A 23,765-nucleotide genomic window follows, 5' to 3' on the forward strand; every position below is an offset into this window, starting at 1 on the left:
AGCAATAATTTCAAATTATTTGAGACTGCTTTACCTTCTTTTCTTAGAGAAGAGCTAATACAGAACAGCTCATTTTAAACTTAAACATCTGAAGCTTTGTTTTGTGCCTATTAGTTGTAAGGAACACTCTACATTACTGACAAGCTAGTGGGCAAAAAAAATCTTTTTCAGTTTGCTTACTTGGGGCATTTGCTAGGGCTTTGTTTATAGTCACTCTACCTTCCTGAAAAGTCTTATGAAAAAAATCTAATGAGGTAGGGAAATCCATATAAGTTATTTTAAAAGCATTTTTAAAAAATTCCATGCATAGTATTTAGTAGTACATACATTCTCATTTTTCCCCCTAAAATTAGTCAAACAATTTATTAGTTTCCTGTAGTGAATACATTTTCTTATTTTGTTAGACTTAAATGGGTGTTCTCTATAAACACAGCTGCAGAAACTGGTGAGTTAGTTTTTTCTTAATTTAAATGTTTTTGAGGCTTTCTACATCTACATAAGGACAATTACTTAAGAGATGCATCTCCCATCTTCATGATTTAAATAACTGATAAAATTGAGGAGCGTGGTCTGTTTGGAAGTTCTACATAAACAGTCCTTTCTTCATCTTATTAAAGCACATGACCGAACATCAATTTTCCAGCCAAGATGAATTCCTAACAAGCGGACAATATTTTGTATAAAACTGAAACATTTATTTCCAAACAAAACAGAATTGAATGTTTTAAGGGGACAACTGATAGATGTACGCAGTAATTTATTATACAAAGAAGGCTTTCATATAATACAAAGAAAAGATGGAAGAGATCTTGTCAATAGAAAATAAGCCTTATACTCTTGTCCTCCTATCTAACTACTTAGGTCCAAAGTTTGCTTTCATGTACATGAGTATAAAGCAATTGTGACTAAGAACTTCAGGGGAGACACTTCAAATTTACAATACTATAAATAAGAGCAGATTTGACCTTTTCTCTCTCAGGTTGTGTTGAGTTGGCAGTGAACTTATCTAGCTAAACACCAGAGAAGGAGGGATGAAGGATCTACATATTCACACTTGCATTCCCTTACTGGAGATCTGGGTCCAGAACAGTCAAAAGGGACCTGCAAAATTAGCTTGCAGTAAGTCTTCACATTTAAGGCCTTTGTTTTTATCAGTGCACTGGTATCCTTATCGAAGTGTGGAAACATTTCCTAGCATATAATAGAGCTATATCTGATCTCCTCAAAAAGAACAAAATGAAATGTAAAGAGAAAAAAAAACAACAACCCAACAACCAGAAATCCAGAATTAATGCACAAGTTGGATGTCTCTTGGAAATGCGTATTTGGATTGGTAGAACATGCATGGACATGACATCAATAAAAACTGACATTATACCAGCGTTTCCCAAACTTTTTTGGCCACGGAACACTTTTTAGCCTATTACAGAACACTTATAATATTTCGTAGTCGTTTGGTTTTAAAAAAAAATTGCATTATTTATGCTCAAATGTATTTTATAAAACCTTGAACTGACAATTTCTAACTGGAAAGCGCATACAAAGTAGTACAAAAATCAATTCTAGATTCTTTCATGGAACACCTATTCACATTGTGTGGAACACCAGTGTTCCGCGGAACACAGTTTGGGAAACGCTGCATCATACAATAACGAAGAAGACTGTTTATGAAGTAGTGCAAAGATCGTGGCCTTTTTTTTTTTTTTTTTTTTTTAGTCTATCTCACAAAATTGCAATAAGCAATGAGGTCATTCTATAATGTCAATCCTCATAATTAAAGTGATAGAAAAATACCATTCTGAGGAATTAAACTTTAAATATCAGGTTGCGATTTGACTCTTCTCCTTAACACAAGGTACATCATTTCTAATACCCAACTTGTCTGGAACAGTCCTCTTGAAAGCATAAAAGTAAAAAAAATTTTTTTTTTGTCCTAGTCATTACAATTTTTTTAATAAAAGAAACCACGGACAAATTATATCTAGAACAGTGGTTCTTAAACTTTTGTACTGACCCCTTTCACACAGCAAGCCTCTGAGTGTGACACCCCCCCCCCCCAAATTAAAAACACTTTTTAATACATTTAACACCATTATAAATGCTGAAGGCAAAGCAGGGTTTGGGGTGGAGGCTGACAGCTCACAACCCCCCATATAATAACCTCACAACCTCCTGAGGGATCCCAACCCCCAGTTTGAGAACCCCTGATCTAGAATGCTTTCTCCTTACCTTTTGGTGGCTGCAAGAGTCTGGAATTCTCAAACAAATGTTTCTTCTTGATAGGTAAAATGACTGTGTCCTTCAGATCTGTAATGACATCATCTAAACCTGCAATATCACTCCAGGTTACCTGATGTACAAAAACAGTATTGGGGTGGGGGGTGGAAGAAGTTAATGAATGTATCATACCCACAGCCAGCAAACATAACCCTGATTCCCAGATGGCCTCCAGAGAATCTTTTTAAGAAAAAAAAAAAGGCAGTATGAAATCTCAGATTTAAGACCATGTAAATTTAATTATTTTTATGAATAATGTCACAAAATGCAGGTTTCTCTCTATGATGCAGTTAAGATTTCCTGGTAGAAAATTTTCCACTTGGATACATTCTGACAATGATGAGCTTTTAAAGTTTCAAAGTTCTACATTTATGAAGATATAATTCCTAGTTGAAGGATAGATTTGACTACTAATGACACTATTAAGAGCTTCCATGTTTCACTCTGTTTTATACACATATAAAGTGCCATATTTGTTATAGGAATAATAGGGGGAAAATGAACCATGAATATAGTGTCTTACTTGCATGCTAAGAGGGTCTACTAGATGTGCGGCAATACTCATTTCATATTCAGTAAGCTTGACATTTTTCACTCCAATCTGCTTCATTAGCTTTTCTGCCTAGAAAGACAGAACAGAAGCCATGAACATTAGAAAAAGAAAATGGTTAAATAGTTTAAGATCTGTTTTTAAAAAATTGCTATTTTGGGGGTTGGAAGTTAGGAGCTAGAAATGAGATAGGAAGTCATTTGTTGAATATGGCTTGAGTCCTTTGCAATAAAAAGGCATTACTGTTTATCTACTCAGTGGCCTATATGAAGCAATTCATGGTCTCAATTTCTGACAAATGTCACAGCAGACACATCGAAGACTGAAAAGGCATAAAGATCCTGCTCTGTCTCAGTCCTTCAGAACAGGGCTGAGGCACATTAATGGGTGGTGGTCACCGCCCCCCACAGCTCCCATTGGCCGGGAACAGGGAACCATGGCCACTGGGAGCTGTAGGGGGTCATGCCTGCAGACAGTCAACCTAAACAAAATGTCTTGCAGCCCACCTTCAGATTACCCTGATGGGCCACATGCTGAAGGTTGCCAACCTCTGCAGTAGGGGGTACTCCTCCCTCTGTCTGTATAAAAGCACTGCCCCAGCACAGAACTATAAAGAACGTTGCATTAAAGATGAGGTCTGTTAAATGATGCTGGAGAGTGGTCCTGACCACTTGTTATCAAACACAGAACCTACGAAGGGAGTTAACTCTAATTAGTTTGGTCAAGATGCTGGGGTAAATATACTCCATTTATCTAGATGTCCTTTGCACAAAGGCAGTATGTAAAATACAAAGTTTCAGTTGGATATGCTAGTGTTCACTTCCTGTCTTAAACCAGGGCTTGAAAAATTTACCCACTTACTAATCAAAAGACTAAACTTTAGATAGGTGCAAGAGACTTAGGAGGGAGGGAATGAAATAGCCAGGTCCAGGGCCAACACGTTGGTGAGAAACCAAAATCCACTGCTTCTCAGAAGTACCAGGAATGGGGGAGGATGTGAGACTGCTACTAGGGTGCTATCCACAGATTCTGTTTGAAGACTATCAGTCTCTGGTTAGTAGGTAACTGAAATTTAAAACTCCAACCACTCTACCCACTGAGAAGGCTTTTGTCTCTCTCTTGTCCAGAGCATCTTAGCTGCTCTAGAGAATCATAGAAATGTAAGGCTGGAAGAAACTTCAAGAAGTCTTCAAGTCCAGCCCTCTGAGCTGTGGCAGAATCAAGTAAACTCAGACCATCCCTGACAGGTGTTTGTCCAACCTGTTCTTAAAAAATTTCCAATCGTGGGGATTCCACAACCTCCCTTGGAAGCCTATTCCAGATCTTAACTACCCATTTGGTTAGCACGTTTTTCCTAATATCTAACCTAAGTCTCTCTTGCTGCTGAGTAAACTCAGTACTACTAATCCTAACTTCAGTGGAGATGAACAATTTATCACTGTCCTCTTTATAACAGCTTTTAATATACTTGGAAGACTTATCAGATCCGCTTACCCCTCCTCCCCCCAAAACTTCTTTTCTCAAGACTAAACATGCCCAGGTTTTTAACCTTTCCTCAAAGGGAACCTGACCTAAACCTTTTATCATTTTTGTTGCTCTCCTTCTGATTCTCTCCTAAAGTGTGGTGCCCAGAATTGGACAATACTCCTGCTAAGGTCTCACCAGTGCTGAGTAGAGCAGGACAATTACCTCCCATGTCTGATATATGACACTCCTGTTAATACACCCCAAAAACAGATTGGTTCGCAACTGCATCACAACGTTGTGATGCAGCTATCTGTGATCCACTATAACTCCCCGATCCCTTTCAGCAGTACTTTCAGGTAGCCAGTTATTCCCCATTTTGGAGTTGTGCATTTGAGTTTTTTCCTTTGTAAGTGAACTACTTTGCACTTGTCTTTATTGAATTTCATCTTGTTGATTTCAGAACAATTCTCCAATTTGTCAAGATCATTTTGAATTATAATCCTATCCTCCAATTTGCAACCACTCCCAGATAGGTGTTATCTGCAAATTGTATAAGCATACTCTCCATTCCATTATCTAAGTCGTTCATGGAAATACTGAGCCAGAACTGACCCCCTGCGGGACACTACTAGATATGCCGTGCCTCCTCCCCCCATTTGACAGCAAACCACTGATTAAAAAAAAAAAGTTAAGTATAGTCTTTCAGCCAGTTGTGCACCCACCTTGAAATCATTTCATCTGGACCACATTTCCCTAGCTTGCTTATGAGAACGTCATGAGGGACTGCGTCAAAAGCCTTACTAAAATCAAGACCTATCATAGACAGCTTCCTCCCTATCTACCAGGCAATAAACCTGTCAAAGGAACAAAATTAGGTTGGGTTTGGCATGGCATGATTTGTTGACAAACCCATGCAGTTATTCCTTATCCCTATTATCTTCCAGGCGCTTATGAATTAATTGTTTAATAATTTGTTCCAGTATCTTTCCAGGTATCGAAGTAAGGCTGTCATTCCCTGGGCTGTCATTCCTCTTTGTTCCCCTTTTTAAAAGATAGGTACTGTTTGCCCTTCTCCAGTCTTCTGGGACCTCATCCGTCCCCCACAAGTTCCACACGTAATTGCTAAGGGCTCCTAGATTGCTTCAGCTAGTTCCTTAAGAACCCTAGGATGAATTTCATTAGGCTCTGCCGACTTGAATACATCTACCGTATCTAAATACTCTTTAATCTGGTCTTTTCTATTTTGGCTTGCATCCAGTCTCCCTTGTTGTTAATATTTCTTGTGTTGAGTATCTGCTCACCATTAACCTTTTGGGGAAGACTGAAGCAAAGTCAGCATTAAACACCTCCGCCTTCTTGATGTCATCTGTTATTAGCTCTTCTCTCCCGCTAAGTAGAGGACTTACACTTTCTTCCTCCTTTCTCGTGCTCCTGTGTATTTAAAGAACCTCTTCTGATTGCCTTCTGTCACTTGATAGGTGTAACTCATTTTGTGCCTTAGCCTTTCTGATTTCATTCCTACGTGTTTGTGCTATTCTTTTGTACCCCTCCTTAGCAATTTGTCCATGCCTCCACTTTTTTGTAGGATTTGTTTTTGATTTTTTTCAGGTAATTAGAGCGCTCCTGATGGAGCCATACTGGCCTCTTATTCTTCCTATATATCCTACATCTGCTAATCTGCTAGGACTGCCTATATTAACTCAAATTCCCCAAAAGCTGCAGCAGTAGCATAGAATTAAACTGTTTCTTTAGTTTTTATAGCTGCCCACAAAGTTTTAAACAGCAGCAGTGAGACTGATGAGCATATTAATTTCACCCTGCTGCTAACTAAGCAAAGCTATTATCAGCATAAGAGGTACTGGAGCTGTCTGCAGTCTTGAGGAAGACAACATTGCATCACTTTACATTTGGAAGATTTTCACAACCATATGAGCTAGAAACTTTATTTTAAACTGAAGTTTAAATTTTGCAGAGACTGACAGCTTAGGCCACGGGTTCTCAAACTGGGGGGGGGGGGGGTCCGGACCCCACGGGGGGTCACGAGGTTATTACATGGGGGGGGGGGGGGTTTGCAAGCTGTCAACCTCCACCCCAAACCTCACACTGCCTCCAGCATTTATAATGGTGTTAAATATATTAAAAGTGGTTTTTAATTTATAAGGGGGGGGGGGGCAGGGGGAATCCCACTCAGAGGCTTGCTATGTGAAAGGGGTCACCAGTAAAAAAGTTTGAGAGCTACTGGCTAAGGCCCAGATACCTGCCAGAGAAATGTTCCCACCCATTTCTACTGAGGTGGGTTCTTTCAATCCCTGTCCTAAATGTGCTTCAGCAATTGGTGAACTGGCTTCTGTGCCTATACAGAGTGGTTTGTATAAAAGTGTTCTTAGAAAGTAAAAAAATATTTGAAAGTTTGGTCTTACCTGTTTCTGGGCTTCTACTTTTTGCTTCCTGGTTGGATCAATTGCATCTACCATCCATTTAATGGTAAAATAAGTTACCGCACCAAATATCGTCAAACGGAAAATTAAACCAACAACTTCATTCCGACTCAGGGGGCGAGAAAAGGCTTCAGCATGAACCATTTTGATTTAACACTAAACAGAAGTCAGAGGAAAAAAGCTTTAGACTTGCAAAATATGCACTTTATTTTCTTTTAAAAAACATTTGAGAAATATTTATCCACTTACTTAGCAGTTAGACTATTTTCTATTTTTACAGTGGTGGCACAAGCTCATATGTAACTTCTTGCTAAACTAATTAACTAGTTGAATCTGGAACCTAACAACTAAAGGACACTTATAATTGATCATATGCAAACTTATGATTCTCAAACTGGAAACAGAAGCACAAAAATTAGAGTGGAAAGGGTTAAATGCTTAGTCAACATCTGGTTTCATTTTCACCTCTGTTAGAGTAACAAAAGGCAACCAGTTGAATCCTTGCTTCTATATTTTAATGTATTCAACAAGGTCCTAATTTCAGAACAGTTGTTCACTAAAAAATTTGCCTTCCTTTCAACCATACAATACCTTACTAATAGGAACATGCCATATTTTAGTTCCAAGTTTAGCCCATTCCTGTTCAGGCCTGCTGCTTTATTGCTGTGATTTAAGATTTAACAATATCAAAAATGTTGACTCAAAAAGACAGGGAAAAAGAACTACCTGTTAAAGAAAGATAACAGTATTTCAAACTTCTCCCTCTACTACTTTTGTATGTGTCTCATTGTCACGTTTTTAAGACCTGTATTCCACATTTGGGTATTAGAAAGTAGAGAATTGTAGTCTGGATCCATTACAAGACATCGGTAGTCTCGATCTGCAGACTTCCCCAGAAGGCTGTAAATGCTGGCTTTGTAGCGGACTTAACTATTTTCTATCCTTGGCTTCTCTTATCCCTTTATCAAGGGATAAGCCAACCCTTATTCCTTGATAAAATTCCTTTAGGCCATCCAGCCTCCTTAGATGTGACCCCATATGGAGAAGTAATAAATTCTCCTGGTCCTAAAATCTAAAAAAATCAGATTAGAAATCTGGGGGTCAGTGGAAAGATACAATCGATGGGTATGTCTACATTACAGCAGCACAGCTATGGTTCAGCAGCTTTGCCGGTGTAGTGTGGACGCCTCCTGCATAGACAGAAGGGGGTTTTCCATAGATGTAGGTAATTCACCTCTGAGAGGTGGTAGCTAGGTGAATGAAAGAATTCTTCTGTTGACCTAGCTGCTTCTCCAGTGAAGGAAATCTCAACCTAATGGCATCACACAGGTTGAAAAATTTTTCACAGCCCTGAGCAAGGTAGCTTGGTCAATCTAATTTTTAGGTGTAGACCAGGACTATGTGCTACTGAACAAGGAGGGTCTCAAGTCTGAAAACTTTGAGCAGCCTCATTCAACCACTGACTGCCTTCCTTTTTAGGTCTAGGGCAGTGGTCACCAACCCGTCGATCTTGGGGACTCTCCAAGGCAATTAGAAAAGAAGGACTTGTGGCACGTTAGAGACTAACAAATTTATTTGAGCATAAGCTTTCGTGAGCTACAGCTCACTTCATCGGATGCATGCAGTGGAAAATACAGTGGGGAGATTTACATACGCAGACAACATGAAACACTGTAACAAGAGTGATCAGGTAAGGTGAGCTATTACCAGCAGGAGGGCGGGGGGGAGAACACCTTTTGTAGTGATAATCAAGGTGGGCCATTTCCAGCAGTGGACAAGAATGTCTGAGGAACAGTGGGGGTGGGGTGGGGGAGAATAAACATGGGGAAATAGTTTTACTTTGTGTAATGACCCATCCACTCCCAGTCTTTATTCAAGCCTAAATTAATTGTATTCAGTTTGCAAATTAATTCCAATTCAGCAGTTTCTCGTTGGAGTCTGTTTCTGAAGTTTTTTTCGTTGAAGAATTGCCACTTTTAGGTCTGTAATCAAGTGACCAAAGAGGTTGAAGTGTTCTCCGACTGGTTTTTGAATGTTATAATTCTTGACATCTGATTTGTGTCCATTTATTCTTTTACGTAGAGACTGTCCAGTTTGGCCAGTGTACATGACACAGGGGCATTGCTGGCACATGATGGCATATATCACATTGGTAGATGTGCAGGTAAACAAGCCTCTCATAGTGTGGCTGATGTGATTAGGCCCTATGATGGTGTCCCCTGAATAGATATGTGGACACAGTTGGCATCAGGCTTTGTTGCAAGGATAGGTTCCTGGGTTAGTAGTTCTGTTGTGTGGTGTGTGGTTGCTGGTGAGTATTTGCTTCAGGTTGGGGGGCTGTCTGTAAGCAAGGACTGGCCTGTCTCCCAAGATCTGTGAGTGATGGGTTGTCCTTCAGGATAGGTTGTAGATCCTTGATGTGTTGGAGAGGTTTTAGTTGGGGGCTGAAGGTGATGGCTAGTGGCGTTCTGTTATTTTCTTTGTTGGGCCTGTCCTGTAGTGGGTAACTTCTGGGTACTCTTCTGGCTCTGTCAATCTGTTTCTTCACCTCAGCAGATGGGTACTGTAGTTTTAAGAACGCTTGATAGAGATCTTGTAGGTGTTTGTCTCTGTCTGAGCGGTTGGAGCAAATGCGGTTGTATCGTAGAGCTTGGCTGTAGACAATGGATCCTGTGGTGTGGTCTGGATGAAAGCTGGAGGCATATAGGTAGGCATAGCGGTCAGTAGGTTTCTGGTATAGGGTGATGTTTATGTGACCATCACTTATTAGCACTGTAGTGTCCAGGAAGCGGATCTCTTGTGTGGACTGATCCAAGCTGAGGTTGATGGTGGGACAGAAATTGTTGAAATCATGGTGGAATTCCTCAAGGGCTTCTTTTCCATGGGTCCAGATGATGTCATCAGTGTAGCGCAAGTAGAGTAAGGGCATTAGGGGATGAGAGCTGAGGAAGCGTTGTTCTAAGTCAGCCATAAAAATGTTGGCATAATGTGGGGCCACGCAGGTACCCATAGCAGTGCCGCTGATTTGAAGGTATACATTGTCCCCAAATGTGAAATAGTTATGGGTGAGGACAAAGTCACAAAGTTCAGCCACCAGGTTTGCCGTAACATTATCGGGGATACTGTTCCTGACAGCTTGTAGTCCATCTTTGTGTGGAATGTTGGTATAGAGGGCTTCGACATCCATAGTGGCTAGGATAGTGTTTTCAGGAAGATCACCAATGGATTGTAGTTTCCTCAGAAAGTCAGTGGTGTCTCGAAGGTAGCTGGGAGTGCTGGTAGCGTAGAGCCTGAGGAGGGAGTCTACATAGCCAGACAATCCGCCACTGTGGCACAGCAGGGCTGCCTGCTGCAGCCCCACACCGCTCCTGGAAGTGGCCAGCACGCCCCAGCAGCCGGCGGGGGGGTCGTCTCTGTGCACTGGTCCTGCCTGCAAGCACTGCCCCCACAGCTCCCATTGGCCGGGAACAGAGAACTGTGGCCAATGGGAGTTTTGGAGGCAGTGTCTGCAGGGAGGGGCAGCACGCAGAGCCACGTGCCCCCTGCCCCAACCCAGGGGCTGCAGGGGCACGGTGGCCCCTTCTGGGAGTGGTGTGGAGCCTGCCTTAGCCTCACTGCACCGCTGACGGAGGTAAGTGCCACCCAGTAGGAGGCTGTACCCCAACCCCCAGCCCTGAGCCCCTCCCGGAGCCAGCACCCTGAGCCCCCTCCTGCACCCCGAACCCCTGCCTCAGCCCTGAGCCCCCTCCTAGAGCTTGCACCCCTCACCCCTCCTGCATGCCAACCCATGCCCCAGGCTCAGCCCAGAGCCCCCTCCCACACTGCGAACCCCTCGTCCCCAGCCCAGAGCCCACACCCCCTCCCAAACCCCAACCCTCTGCCCTCTGAAAGTGAGTGAGGGTGGGGGAGAGCAAGCAACGGGGGGGGGGGGGCCTTTGGGAAAGGGGTGGTGTAGATCCTGGGTTGCCCTTAAATTCAAAAGTGATCTTGAGTGTAAAGGTTGGAGACCACTGGTCTAGGGTGACTGAGTAAGAGATCCTTTGGCAACATGAACCATTTCTCCTCCATGGCTGACTTCCACACTGAGCTGACAGCGAGGGCCAAGCTGGATGATTTAGAATCTAAGTACCCTTAATTTTTTCCCCTCTCTTGGCTAACTGCTATTCAGTCATAAATGCAAAGATCCTGCAGTCATGTTAAGACAGTGATGCCATTCTGTTCTGCCTGAATGCCATACATGGATTGAGCAGACTGGAATAAAAGAGCACTACAGTTCAGTGCCTACCAGAGGACTGCTAAAGCTGGTTAACACGTTTTAATACTGATCACTAAAACTTTTTTCTTTTAAAATCATTCTTTATTTTTAGGAATATTTTACTCTTAAATTTCCAATATATACTTACACATTAGATAAAGCCTGCCTTTTTAGGAGCCCAATTAACTAATTAGAATTATGTAGACAGTTGGCTGATTTTGTTAAACCTGGTTTGTTGAAGCAAAGGGAATAAAAATATTCACCCAACACCAAAGAATCGCCAATAAGATGCTTATTTAGCAATCCCTACGTGATCAAATCACTTGCAGTGAAATACTACACTATAAAAAAAGCTTTTAAGCTGAAAACTGGCTCTTTTGTTAATTTTTCTAAACTATTTTAAGACTTTTTGCTCAATGTATTTTAATGGATTTTTCTATCAGTTCACTGAGAAAGAGTTGAGCCTTTGATTAACTGCCCTAAGAAAGTTTTGTCTGACCAATGGCTGCATTTTAATTATTTATTTTTTTTTTGTTGTTGCACCATTTTCTACCTGCTTGTACAATAGCCCTCCACAAACATACAAAACTGGGCAGCTGCTCTGGTTTCTCTTCCACTCCCAAGACATACTTTGCTTATTGGATCATTAAAAAATTGACTCTCCACAGACATCCAAGCAAGAGCAAATGCTACTCTTTTCAATATGTAAGCATAGATAATAGCTGGGTGCTTTTATTCAGGGACCTTCCCTCTCTTCCATTTACTATATTTTCCTGGTAAATTATAAATACTTTAGCTCAGAGACTGTCTTTTTGTTGTATTGGTACAGTACCTAATACAACAGGGACCTGATCCATAACTGTGGCCTCTGAGCTGCTACCACAAAACAAAGCATACTGGCAAGCACCTCACCTCAAACCCTTTTAGGCATTTCCTCCTCCTCCTAACATGGCTCCAGTGCACACCATGGATTAAATGAGGGGGCTCAAATATCTGTACTTCACAACCTTCTCTTGGAATTCCATCATCCCCTCTTTAATGAGCAGGTATGAGTGCCAAAATCATTGGTAATCAAGTCTTCAGAATCTGTCACAGTAATACCAATCACCTCAATACAGCCCCTGGCTATCCTAAATTCTAATCCCTAAACAGGCCCCCCGGCTCGCTTATAATTCTTCATTAAGTTACACATAGTTTATTACTTATATAAAGGTAAAAAAGGTACTAAAAGTGAGTCATTTCTCCTTCTGATTGTAGTTTCATTCGCTATAAATAGCACTATTTTTATTGTGGCAATATTGTCTGAGAAGAGTCAGAGACCATACCAAGGACATCAGGAGGTCACAAGATTGAAGGAGAGGTTGCAGCATGCCTTCTCTGCTTTTAAAACATCCAGTATGTCTCATGGGACTCTCCCCAAATAATCGGCCCAATGTCAAAGACATATAAAGACTATTGGATATATAGTAGAGGGCAGGTACAGTAGCACAAACTAACATTCCATGCAAAGAACCACTGCTTTTTGCATGAGCACTTTAGTCAGTGAGGAAAGGGTTTAATGTCATAGAAAACTCTGCCAATACATGTTAAAAACATGCTCCACAGGAGAACTGCTTCATTCAGCATGCCCCGTTCGGAAGCACCCATGTGCATTAAACAGTTAAATTAGCTATAACAATTCTGCTTAGACTGTCAGTAAAACGTGCTAAAAAACTTGTACACCCCCAAAAATAGTACAGTACATAAGACTATGTTCAATTTTAATCCTAAAAACTCAATCAAATCAAAACATTTTTCATCTGAATCTTTACAAACATTTTTAACTAAAGCCTATTTTCCTGTCAACTTCAGCTTTCTATCCCCCAGCTGTTATGGCACACTTTTTTAAAAACAACCCAGAGAAAGAGATTTGTTTTTATAATAAATTTATGTTTCCCCTCACCTCTCCTCATCTGGAAACTGTCAAACCACTTTTTGTTGTTGTTTTACACATGCCCAAGATCACCAGTTCACCTTCAACCAAAGTCTAAACCCAGAATATTCTGACCTAATACAAGAAAGCTTGACAGTGCTAAACGGGGGGGTTATAACTGGGAAACAGATGTAACCCAACGTACATACAACAATAGTAGTCCTAACATTTGAGCTACAGTACAGAACACAAAGTCAAATAGTTGTTGGGATATTGGACTTCATTTCTCTGAGGGCAGATGGCATCAATTATATATGGTTTAGTCCCTATTGCAGGTTAATCCAAAAACCATGCTATAAATTTGCTAGAAGCTCAGAAGGAAACCGTAAAAAAAAGGAAGAGCTCACACCAACCCCTTTCTTTAGTACTTGGGTGACCTAAAGGATTCTCACAAGCAACATGTAGCTCTTCCCATCAGGGTGGATTTGATTTAAATCACTTGTCAGGAAGACTCTATTTAATCATGGATTTCTACCTAAAAGTGTATTCTTGTTGTTTGTTATAACCTTAATACATATTCTTCAAAACTCAGAGATAGATGAGACCCAAACAGGGTCTCTTTCAGGGCCTCCTGTCATTATAGGTTTTCCTTTCTATTGAGATCTACCATACCATTCTCTCACATCAATGAAGGCTACACTCAAAGACCTCAAGACTTCTGGAATATGTGGCTCAAACAGTTTCACTTTTGTTTCTACTGCCTGTCCCTCCCTTCTCACATTTATCTTCAGACTTCTTCTTTGTCCAGATATAGTCCAACCCCAACAATCTTCTAGTCATTGAACTTTTTGAAACTTTTCACTTTTAGAGAGGTAAGGGATTGACTCTGTATACACAAATTTGCAAAGGGACAATAGAGTTGAGGTCTGTTTTTCTCACCTCTATTGTTTTTTATTTAAAAACATTTTTGCTGTTAACAAGCATGTTATCCCTGGAGACACAAATCCACAGTTTGAGAACCGCAAAACTAAGCGTCTCTGATGGGATCTTCTAGACCAGGGTCAGCAACCTTTCAGAAGTGGTGTACCGAATCTTCATTTATTCACTCTAATTTAAGGTTTCGTGTGCCAGTAATACATTTTAACATTTTTAGAAGGTCTCTTTCTATAAGTCTATAATAACTAAACTATTGTTGTATGTAAAATAAATAACGGTTTTAAAATGTTTAAGAAGCTACATTTTAAAATTAAATTAAAATACAGAGCCCCCTGGACCAGTAGCCAAGGCCCAGGCAGTGTGAATGCCACTGAAAATCAGCTCACTTGCCATAGGTTGCCTACCCCGTTCTAGACTGAGCACTGAGTCCCATTGGGTAGATAGAAAAATTAACCTAAATAATCTATACAGAAGCCCCAGGAACCCCATAAGATTGGGTTCCTAATCCATGAACTATTCAACTCATTTACAAAACTTTTCTTAAACATTCCATGAATATATTGTCTCATCCTACAGAATTAGAATTTATAATCCCTATTCCATGATGAGAGATCTTTGAGCTATAATGTATCTATCTTTAGATTGGATTTTTTTGATAAAATGCTTTCTGAGGGAAAAACCTATTTAAATAAAAAATCCGATTCTTCTTTTTTTTTAATCCACCCTGCTTCCCATCAAGTGTGAGCATCATCGGCTGATCACGAATGTGGGCCTATGCTGTCCATGCACACCAAAATCGGTAAACTAGGAAAACACAGAAGTGGCACAGTCGGGAGACGTCAGGTCTATTCCTAGCTCAGCTGCAGACCTCCTATGCAAGCCTGTGCAAGTCATTAAATATCTACAGGCTTCAACTCCCTACCTGCAAAACAGGAGTGACATGGGGTATTTGGACGATTCAAGCATATAAAGTGCCTTAAAAACTGAAGCTCGAGGAGACTAGAGGGGCACAACATTGTCGCCAGTCACTGAAGGGCAACAGCGCGGGTACCTCTTGAGCAAGGTGGCTGCTCACTCAGGAAGCGGCGCGGGCGGGCCCCCCGGGGCTGCCGCAGGGGCAGGAGAGGGTGCGGAACTACCGCTGGAGGCCCGGCGGGGGCAACGGCGGGCGAGAAATGACGCAGTAGGAGGGCAGGGGCTGGAGCACCCCGGCCCAGCGGGCGAGCGGCGCAGTGGCGGGGGCAGCCCCACCGATGGTGCGACGGTGGCGGGCGAGGCGGCGGGCAGGAAGCACCGCCCCTCTCTTCCCCCCCGGCCCCCGCCCCCGAGGCGCCGGGTGCTCCCCAGTCAGAGCCGCGGCTCAACAGGAAGCGCGAGCAAGTGCGGGAATCCTCGCCTGTGACCTCCCCGCCGCTCCGGCCCGGCGCGCTCCGCACGGGACACTCACCCCGAGCCAGGCGGCAGCGTGAGGCGACGGGTCACGGGCGGCGCGCGCCGGAAGGAAGGAAGGAAGGAAGTTAGCAGCCGGCCCCGGCGGCGAGTCCCTGTTAACTCCCTCCCCCAGCCCTGCAGCAGGAAGCCCCGCACAAAGGTTCCGCCTTGGCCTGCCGCGCACGGCGCAGGGCGGGGGCGCTCGTTGGGTAGCCGACGCAGCTTCCCTCCCTCCGCTGGAAGCTCACGCAGACCCGGCTGCTGCCCATGGGCGGCTGCCGGCTTCAGGGATCCCGGCAGCTGAGCGCCGCCCGGCCCGGCAATCACGCCCGGCCGGATGGGCCCGCCGCTGCGGGGCTCAGCGCCGCCCGGCGGGTCGCTCGGCGCGACAACCTTGGACTCCGAAACGATGCCTGTCGCCCCCCCGCCAAGTCACTCTGCAGCCAGCGCGGAGCCGCCCCGCCGTGGCAGAAGCCGCCGCGCTGAGGGTGGAGCCGCCCCGCCGTGGCAGCCTGGGGCTGTTACAGATTTGTACAGGTCTATACACCAGGATCGCCGTTCCGCTGCAGGTCACCGTGACTGCCCTCAAATCCGTACTGCCTCCTGTGCCTTCTGAGATGCCCAAGCCTTCCTGCTCCCAGTTACCCATTTTTTAATACAAAAATAATTTAAATCTAAAACTTATGGTCAAATTTAAATAGGACAAGTGCTGCTGTAATAAGTAAATAATTCATTTTCATATGTAATTTTAAATGGTACCTGGAACTGGTGCAGAATTTAGCTCTGACTTGCTGCAGAACACAGCCGGCCTTGATTACTATCCATATTGTACAGATTAAAAAACGTAGGCACAGAGAGGTAAAACTAGTTGTTGAAGGTCACACAGGAAGTAACTGACAGGACTGGGAATGTTCTTTCCCAACAATTCTTTCCTAGTCCTTAGTTCTAGCATCTATATACCAACATACTACTTTCCTAATGCAATACAGATGTTTTCATACAGCCAAGTGCAAGTTACTTGATATAGATCAATTAATCTACTGAGAACAAGCAGAGGTATATACATTATTAATGATTATGTCTCTGATCCTGCAACACTTATACACATGCTTAACTTTATGCACAAGTACTCTCATTGACTTCATTGGTGTTCCTCATGCTCATAATGTTAAGCATATACATCTTTTTAAGACTGGGACCTATTATATTTGAGTTGTGTCTTATCACATGGAGAAAGATGGATTCCATAAGCATGCTTCAGCTAACTCGCTTCCCAAATAATATGGGATAGATCCTTAGCTCATGTATCTTGTCTTAGCACCACATCACAATTTACACCAGCTGAGGATTTTTTCCTATTTAACTTCTAATTTAAAATTGACTGAAATGTTATTCCAAGTAAAGATATAGTAGCTTTATGCTAACAGTACAATAATTGTGTTATCACAAACATAAACTATAATAACCCAATAAATAAAGAGTTAAAAATGTTATTCCAAGTACAGAAAATTTGTATTTTAGTTTGTCACCAACTTCACTTCTAAGGTTTGACAGTCATCTGTCAGATTCTTTTAACATTACTCTCCCATCTTTCAAAGACATCAAATTGTTTTGATTCTCCTTCCACCCAAAAAGTAATGTGTCCATGTGGTTCACTCCCAAATCCATCAGTGGCACTTTTAGGCGTGATGGGGTGGGGTTGCTTGCCAAGAGCAAGATTATCCCCAGGGGAGAAGCATTCTGCTCCCAAAGTATTTCTCTCTCCTGCTGGCTCAGAACCCAAATTCACATCGCCTAATTGATAACGTAATTCCAGGCTGGACACATTTGTTGTTGTTAATATTATCCTCATTTCTCTGGTTTTGATAAAGGGAAGAGACTTGAAAAATATGTCTTCAGTTTTCTGACAATAAAAAAGGACATAGTTTTTTATAGAAGGGGTACAGCATCAAATCTGTCTAAGATTTTATATAGCTATTGATATATAAAATTTAAGGAAACTACTTAATCAAGAAATATTTATTATTTGTTTTTCAGTTTACTGCCTCAGCTGTCTGATTACTGCAGGACCATCCACTAGTTTAAAAAAAGTAAGGGTAAAAAGTTAAGATTTTACTACACTTACCTTCTGTGTTAGTAATATATGCTAAATAAACCTAAAAAGAAAGGTCTGAGTAGGTCTTGCCTTGAGTAAAAACTATCCATGCCTTTTAGATACAGTTGCTGTGCAATACTTTGTGAAGTCTGAAAAATGAACTAGTGAAAATCATTTGTTTTCCTTCACTCTCCTTCATATCCCTACCCCACCCCAGGCTTTTCTTCTGGTCCAAATCTTAAATTTTGTACATTGTTACATATTGTATGTCTAGCCAACAGCCACATAAATACAACAGGTGTAAAATCAACAAAGTGCACATATTAAACAATAGGTGCCTGACCAGCACACGCATAATAATAATACAATAGCTGTCTGACTAGCAAAGCCATAATAAAATGGTTGTGTGACCAGAATGCATATCAAAAGCAGTTTAACGCTTCAAACACCTTATTAGTCTAAAAACAGTTCTAAGCCTTAAGTGGGATACTCAATACCACATATGTAAACAATTCTATTTTGGTAATACAAAGCTATTTTTCTAGCAGAGAACAAACAATATTTAATATCATAATGAACAAACAAACTTGTGTTATAGCTTATGTATCTCAAAACTTACTTACTTGGTTTTATTCAAAGTTTCCAGAAAAAATATTCACCTTTGTTCAGACACACACTATGAGAAGTATCAGTTCAAAAGCATTTTTGACAGAAGTTGAGAGGTGGAAACAGGGACTTGCAATAGAATGTTTCTTACAACCGTAACAATATATATTTCATTATTACCTTTTAATTGAAAAGACAACATAAGTGAGAGTTACCAAAGATTCTTTAGTGTGACCTTCACAAATATCTCTCCATATTGCTTTGGGGGTGGAATAATGACCTCAGATCTGGGATTCATCAGTCATGAAGTAAGGAAGTGTGGTTTGAAATGTTAATTCTCAATTCCCATAAACGCAGATTGATAGATGAGGCAAAAAATGGTTCCAGATGCTACAGTTTCCAAACTATTCATCTGTGCTCACTTTTCTCTATCTCTATAACCTGGAGCAATTTTACTGTAAGTAGGCCACCTGCATTCTCAGATTTATCTGAATATGGAAAAATGCCCTTGAATGTGTTTGGAAAATGGTGGGTTGACACTTATCCTCATTTCTAAAAATCTGAAAAAAGCTGGGTTTCTAACCCAAATAAGCAAGCAGCTTGACTAAGTGATTCATGCAAATATCTATGAAAAAATTATTTTTGGAAAATACCTCATTAAATAAAATTGTCATGACAAGTTACAGGATCTCCACTCTTCCATTTCACAAGTACTCTGTTGGAAGGCAGACTGGAACCCTTTCAGTGTAATTTAAATAAAGGAAAAAATGGTCTTGCAGCAAAAGCACAGAACAGTGAGCCAAGAGATTTTGGTTCTTTTCCTGGTTCTGACCTGATGTCTTGTGTGACCTTAGGCAAGTCAGTAATCATCTTTTCAGCTTTAGCCTCATCTGCAAAGTGGTGATGAAGAGATCTAACTTAGGGGTCTTGTGATGCTTAACTCATTAATGTTTGTAAAATACTTTCAGATCCTCAGATGGAAAATGCTATATAAATACGTGGAAAGTATATTTATTAACTACAGTGGGAGAAAGCTTTTCCTTTAGGAGTTCATTTAAAAAAAAAAAAAAAAGAAATAACCATGAGAATACTTACCTCCTAATGTCTCGTGTCTCTCATGGAGCCCTGAGGACCTTCTGATTTATTACTGTGCTTTTCACCGACCTACTTTCAGTGCCTTATGTCATAATTCTTCTGCTCAAAGAGAAGTATATGGAACTTCCTTTAGAACTGCAGCTGCGGTAAGGTGCTCCTCAGGACTGGATCAGCACCCAGTGGCCCAAGGAGCCATAAAAATGTCGCTTACAGCTTTCTTTGCAGCCTCTTCTCTTCCCAATCTACGCTGGGCATCAGACAGCCAGTCCTGAAAATGTGGACCACTATTCCTCAGTTTTCAGAGTAACAGCCGTGTTAGTCTGTATTCGCAAAAAGAAAAGGAGTACTTGTGGCACCTTAGAGACTAACCAATTTATTTGAGCATGAGCTTTCGTGAGCTACAGCTACAGCTCACTTCATCGGATTCCTCAGTTGTTATCTGCAGTCAAACACCTGTTAGAAATTCAGATCTTTTTCCTTGGTTTCCTAGGTCTTTAAGATATTCAAACATTATTCATCCACCAAGAAGCTATAGCGGCAGCTCCTGCTATTTATTCTTGTATCTTATTCTTGGGTATTATTTTCCCAGTTGACTCCAAATTAATTATTAAATTTCCTTTCTTACTTATTTTTTCCTTCATGTGACCTGACTCTGCAATTAGCTCTTAATTCTTTTACTTTACTTTACTTGCGGTTACTTTGTGTCCTTTTCATGTCCACTGTATCTCACATCTTCACACATTGCCCCAATGACTCTCCTCGAGCTCCTTCCCCACCCCCTCAGCCCCCACATCTAAATGTTGTTTTCCAAAAGACTTTTCCCAACAAATACCTAGTTGCCATGGTGCATCCTGATGGAATGTTGCCAGAAGCCCCAGCCACCCAGCTCAGAATCTTGTTTTAAAGGAAAATCATACACTTTACTACTCAACTTTTCAAACTTTTTCATATTGTGTACCACTAATAGACTGTCTCATGTATCACTTTTTCTCACATTCACAACTGCTTGAACCACCTCCCCTTCATGATCATGTAGACCACTTCCCCTCCATTTCCAGATCACGTTACATCCCTATGGCAACTACAGCAATTGTTTACATAGAAATGTAATATTAGGAAAATATTTAATGTAATTGTAGCTGTCTTTTCATATAATTTAGCAGCTGCGAACAAGCAGGAGAACCAAAGCCATTTGACCAGTTAGCTCTTGATGGACAACTAGGAAATGCTCTGTGGACCACAGTTTGAGAACTGTCATGATATTTTTCACTTCTTGTCCTAAATTACTATATAGCGTTTCTATGTGCTGATAAACAGTTGGCCCAATTCATCTCCAAAGTGGTCAGTAATGCAATTCAGAGGTGAATAATGCAATTTCTGAAAATAGAGAAGTTTGCAAATCCCATTGGGATATCTCATGATGAAAGTCACATAAATTGAAGAATTAAAATTTTGCTCCCTCTGAGACATTGAGGCAATTCTCTTTAAATCCCATCTTCCTATTTTCTTTCATTTTATATTTCAACAACAATAATACAAAATAGAAAAAGTTAAAGGAGAATCTTTGTAATGAATACAAACTCTGAGGTTTTGAGCCACTTATCTGATATTGTCTTCAATAAGTCTGTCCTTGCATCAGTTTAATTTGTTTTCTTCGGTGTTTTAAAACTAGCCTGTCTCTGAGATAGAGCTGTGCAGCTCCATTTTGTCCCTACCTAGAATTTCTCATGTGCTGGAAAGGGGGTTAGTACCTCAGTCAAAACAGCCACTGACTGACTTGGGATTCTATTTCACTTTGGCTATGAAAAGATAGGTAGATTATTACAAAGTTAATAGTTTTATTACTGGATATTATTAAAAATCATCCACTGCACAGCAGTATCCGAAGCTGGAGGATTCATCCAACCTCTCCCTTTTACTAAGGGTATATCTACATTGCAAGTGAAGTTGTGATTGTAGCTAGCTAGCACGGGTAACAATAGCAGTATAGATGTGGTGGCGTGAGCTTCCAGCATAGCAACCAGAGTACCCAAGCGTCTCTAAGCGGTATGTCTACACTACAAAGAAAACTTGGGCTTAGACTCAGGTTTAAGCCCAAACCTGCCTACTGTCCACACATGAAGCCTTCTGAAATGCACCAGAAACCTCTGAAGACTCAGGCCTGCAGACTTGCCCAGGGGTATGGGTCCAAGCCTGAGTCCTGTTGTGGAGCAGATTCGAGCCCACTCGTTTTGCAGTGGAGATGTAGTGGGAGCCCAGGTCACCAAGCTCATGTTCAGAGAGTCCACCAATGCTGTCCCATGATCTCCTAGGCCTGTGTTTCCTGGCCCTTCTTTGTCCAAATTTCCCACTCTATTCCCAGGAACTGGAAACAACCTCCTAGCCAAAATATAGCTGCTAAGCATTGTAACCCTTCCTTTCCACATGGACTGCTCAACTGTAAACATAGTTAACCCTATTGTGTATTAGCTATGGCCAGCACTAAGAAGAAGCCCTAAGCTAAGCATGCTGCTAGCTGGCCAGAGGAATACAGCCAGACTCTGGTAAATCTGTGATGTGAAGAGAATAAGAGCCATGACTTCAGCAAGAGCATAAAAAAGACCACCTGTACACAAGAATCTTGGAGAGGCTGGTGGCAATGGGGATCTACCAGACTCCCAATCAATGCTAGGAGCGGGTCAAGCACCTCAAGACTGCCTACTGCCAAACCATGGATGATAACCACACCTCAGGGAACTCCCCTTCTACCTACCTCTTCTATGAGGAATTTGATCAAGTGCTGGGAACTGCCCCCCACACAGAGATCACAGTGCTGCATGACAATCTCCTGAGCAGGTTTATAACCCCAGAATCAGAGGCACCACTGATAGATAGCCTGCAGCCTCTGGATGAACCCCCGCCCCTCAAAATAACTCTGTTGCTGGTACTTGTCCTGGATCAGGCTATGCCACTGGAGCAGCTTCAGCACATCCTGGGGCCATATTCAGAGAACCTCTTTGGGGACGGTCCTGAGGAACAGCCCCTTGCACAAGAAGCACTAGTACCTGTAACATGCTCCTGGGAATACCCAGAGTTGTGAGCCACTGTGTTACCTCTCTGCCTCAGGAGGAGTGAGCTTTGCTGGAGATTAGACTTTGTGTCAGCTCCCTGCCATTCTGGTCTGTCTTCCTCACCTGCAAACTCCTTGAGACTCTGTCAGTCTTAACCTTGCCTAGCAGGTAACAATCAATGAACTCTGGTCTCCAAGGTTCTCAGAGATGTCTCTCTGCAACGCACAGCACATATCACTCACAGTGTTTCTCAAATGTGGCCAGTGGCCACATGCAGCCACCAAAGCCTTTTCTTGTGGCCACAGCCTTCAGGGTGGTTATTCGGGGGAGGAGGGGCAAAGCAGTGGCCCCTCTCTCTGGAGACACAAAAGCTGGAGGAGCAGGCAGCCAGTGAATTCCTCACCTTCCCGGGGACGGTGGGGTCTGGCTTTTGCCCTGGGGTGGCAGATGGCAGGCTCCAGCCATGGGGCTTTGGGCTCTGTTTCCTGAGCTCACCACCCCTCCCATCACCCCTGGCTCCTGCTGCCTTCCCTACTGCCCCACTGCCCCTGGCTCCCGCTGCCTCTGTACCCACCTCCCAATCCAGGGCAAAATTTGTCCCTGGGATTGCCAAGGCTGAGTAAGTCTGCTGTGAAAAGTGATATTTGTGTGTTTGTTAATATCACTTTTCACAGCAGACTTAATAGCTAGCAAAACTAAAAAAAAGGCAACCAAAAAAGCAAGAGAAACAATAAGAAAAAAGACAAGAGCTGGTGCCCGCACACTGAGGCCACCAAACTTTTTTTTGTGAGAACCACTGCTCTACATTCACAGAAGATACTAAGTTTGCTGCTCTTTTAAAGAGTCAGTACATTACAGCTTATTAACTTAACACCCTTCCCTTCAAACACAGCACTTAATTAGTTTATTGATCCCCTGGGGTTCAGTCTCCTCTCTCCCTTGGCTGGGGATGAAAAGATGCTGGATGTGTTGGCCAAGGCCATTGAACAGCTTGGCTATCAGAGAAAGAAGGACAGAAGACTAAAATGAGAAAGAGGCTGCCCAGCATGAGTAGAAATTGGCAGCAAAATTCCTGGAGCACGATCCTAGGAAGACAGAGCACAGCAGCAGGAGTTTTTTGAGAGGTTGATTGCTCTCATGGCCACCAGGCTGCAAGCTCTAGCTCCAATCCCTTCACACTAAGGGTATGTCTACACTACGGAATAAGGTCGAATTTATAGAAGTCGGTTTTTTAGAAATCGGTTTTATATATTCGAGTGTGTGTGTCCCCACAGAAGTGCATTAAGTGCATTAACTCGGCGGAGTGCTTCCACAGTACCGAGGCTAGAGTCGACTTCCGGAGCGTTGCACTGTGGGTAGCTATCCCACAGTTCCCGCAGTCTCCGCTGCCCATTGGAATTCTGGGTTGAGATCCCAATGCCTGATGGGGCTGAAACATTGTCGCGGGTGGTTCTGGGTACATATCGTCAGTCCCCCCTTCCCTCCCTCCCTCCCTCCGTGAAAGCAAGGGCAGACAATCGTTTCGCGCCTTTTTTCCTGAGTTACCTGTGCGGACGCCATACCACCGCAAGCATGGAGCCCGCTCAGGTAACCGTCACCGTATGTCTCCTGGGTGCTGGCAGACGCGGTACGGCATTGCTACACAGTAGCAGC

At 42.3% G+C, this 23,765-nt stretch overlaps 1 protein-coding gene across 4 annotated transcripts in view; it reads right to left on the reverse strand.

The window, feature by feature from the left end:
* Window positions 1–16,111, reverse strand: part of ATAD1 (ATPase family AAA domain containing 1) — a 31,668-nt gene extending 15,557 nt beyond the window's left edge. The window contains exons 1-4 of one of the 4 annotated variants that reach the window (XM_074959023.1): window positions 16,026–16,111; window positions 6,715–6,888; window positions 2,801–2,899; window positions 2,230–2,350 (exon numbers count right to left, since the gene is read on the reverse strand). In XM_074959023.1, the coding sequence (XP_074815124.1) occupies window positions 2,230–2,350; window positions 2,801–2,899; window positions 6,715–6,876 (382 nt within the window). In that variant the 5' untranslated portion in view covers window positions 6,877–6,888; window positions 16,026–16,111. Of the gene's footprint in view, window positions 1–2,229; window positions 2,351–2,800; window positions 2,900–6,714; window positions 6,889–14,757; window positions 14,864–14,886; window positions 15,120–15,282; window positions 15,443–16,025 lie in introns of those variants that run through there. The other 3 variants (XM_074959024.1, XM_074959022.1, XM_074959021.1) reach the window with 3 other exon arrangements.
* Between the last annotated feature and the right edge of the window lie 7,654 nt (window positions 16,112–23,765).

The sequence above is a fragment of the Natator depressus genome, chromosome 7 (genome assembly GCF_965152275.1).
Source record: "Natator depressus isolate rNatDep1 chromosome 7, rNatDep2.hap1, whole genome shotgun sequence".
Taxonomy (NCBI): domain Eukaryota; kingdom Metazoa; phylum Chordata; order Testudines; family Cheloniidae; genus Natator; species Natator depressus.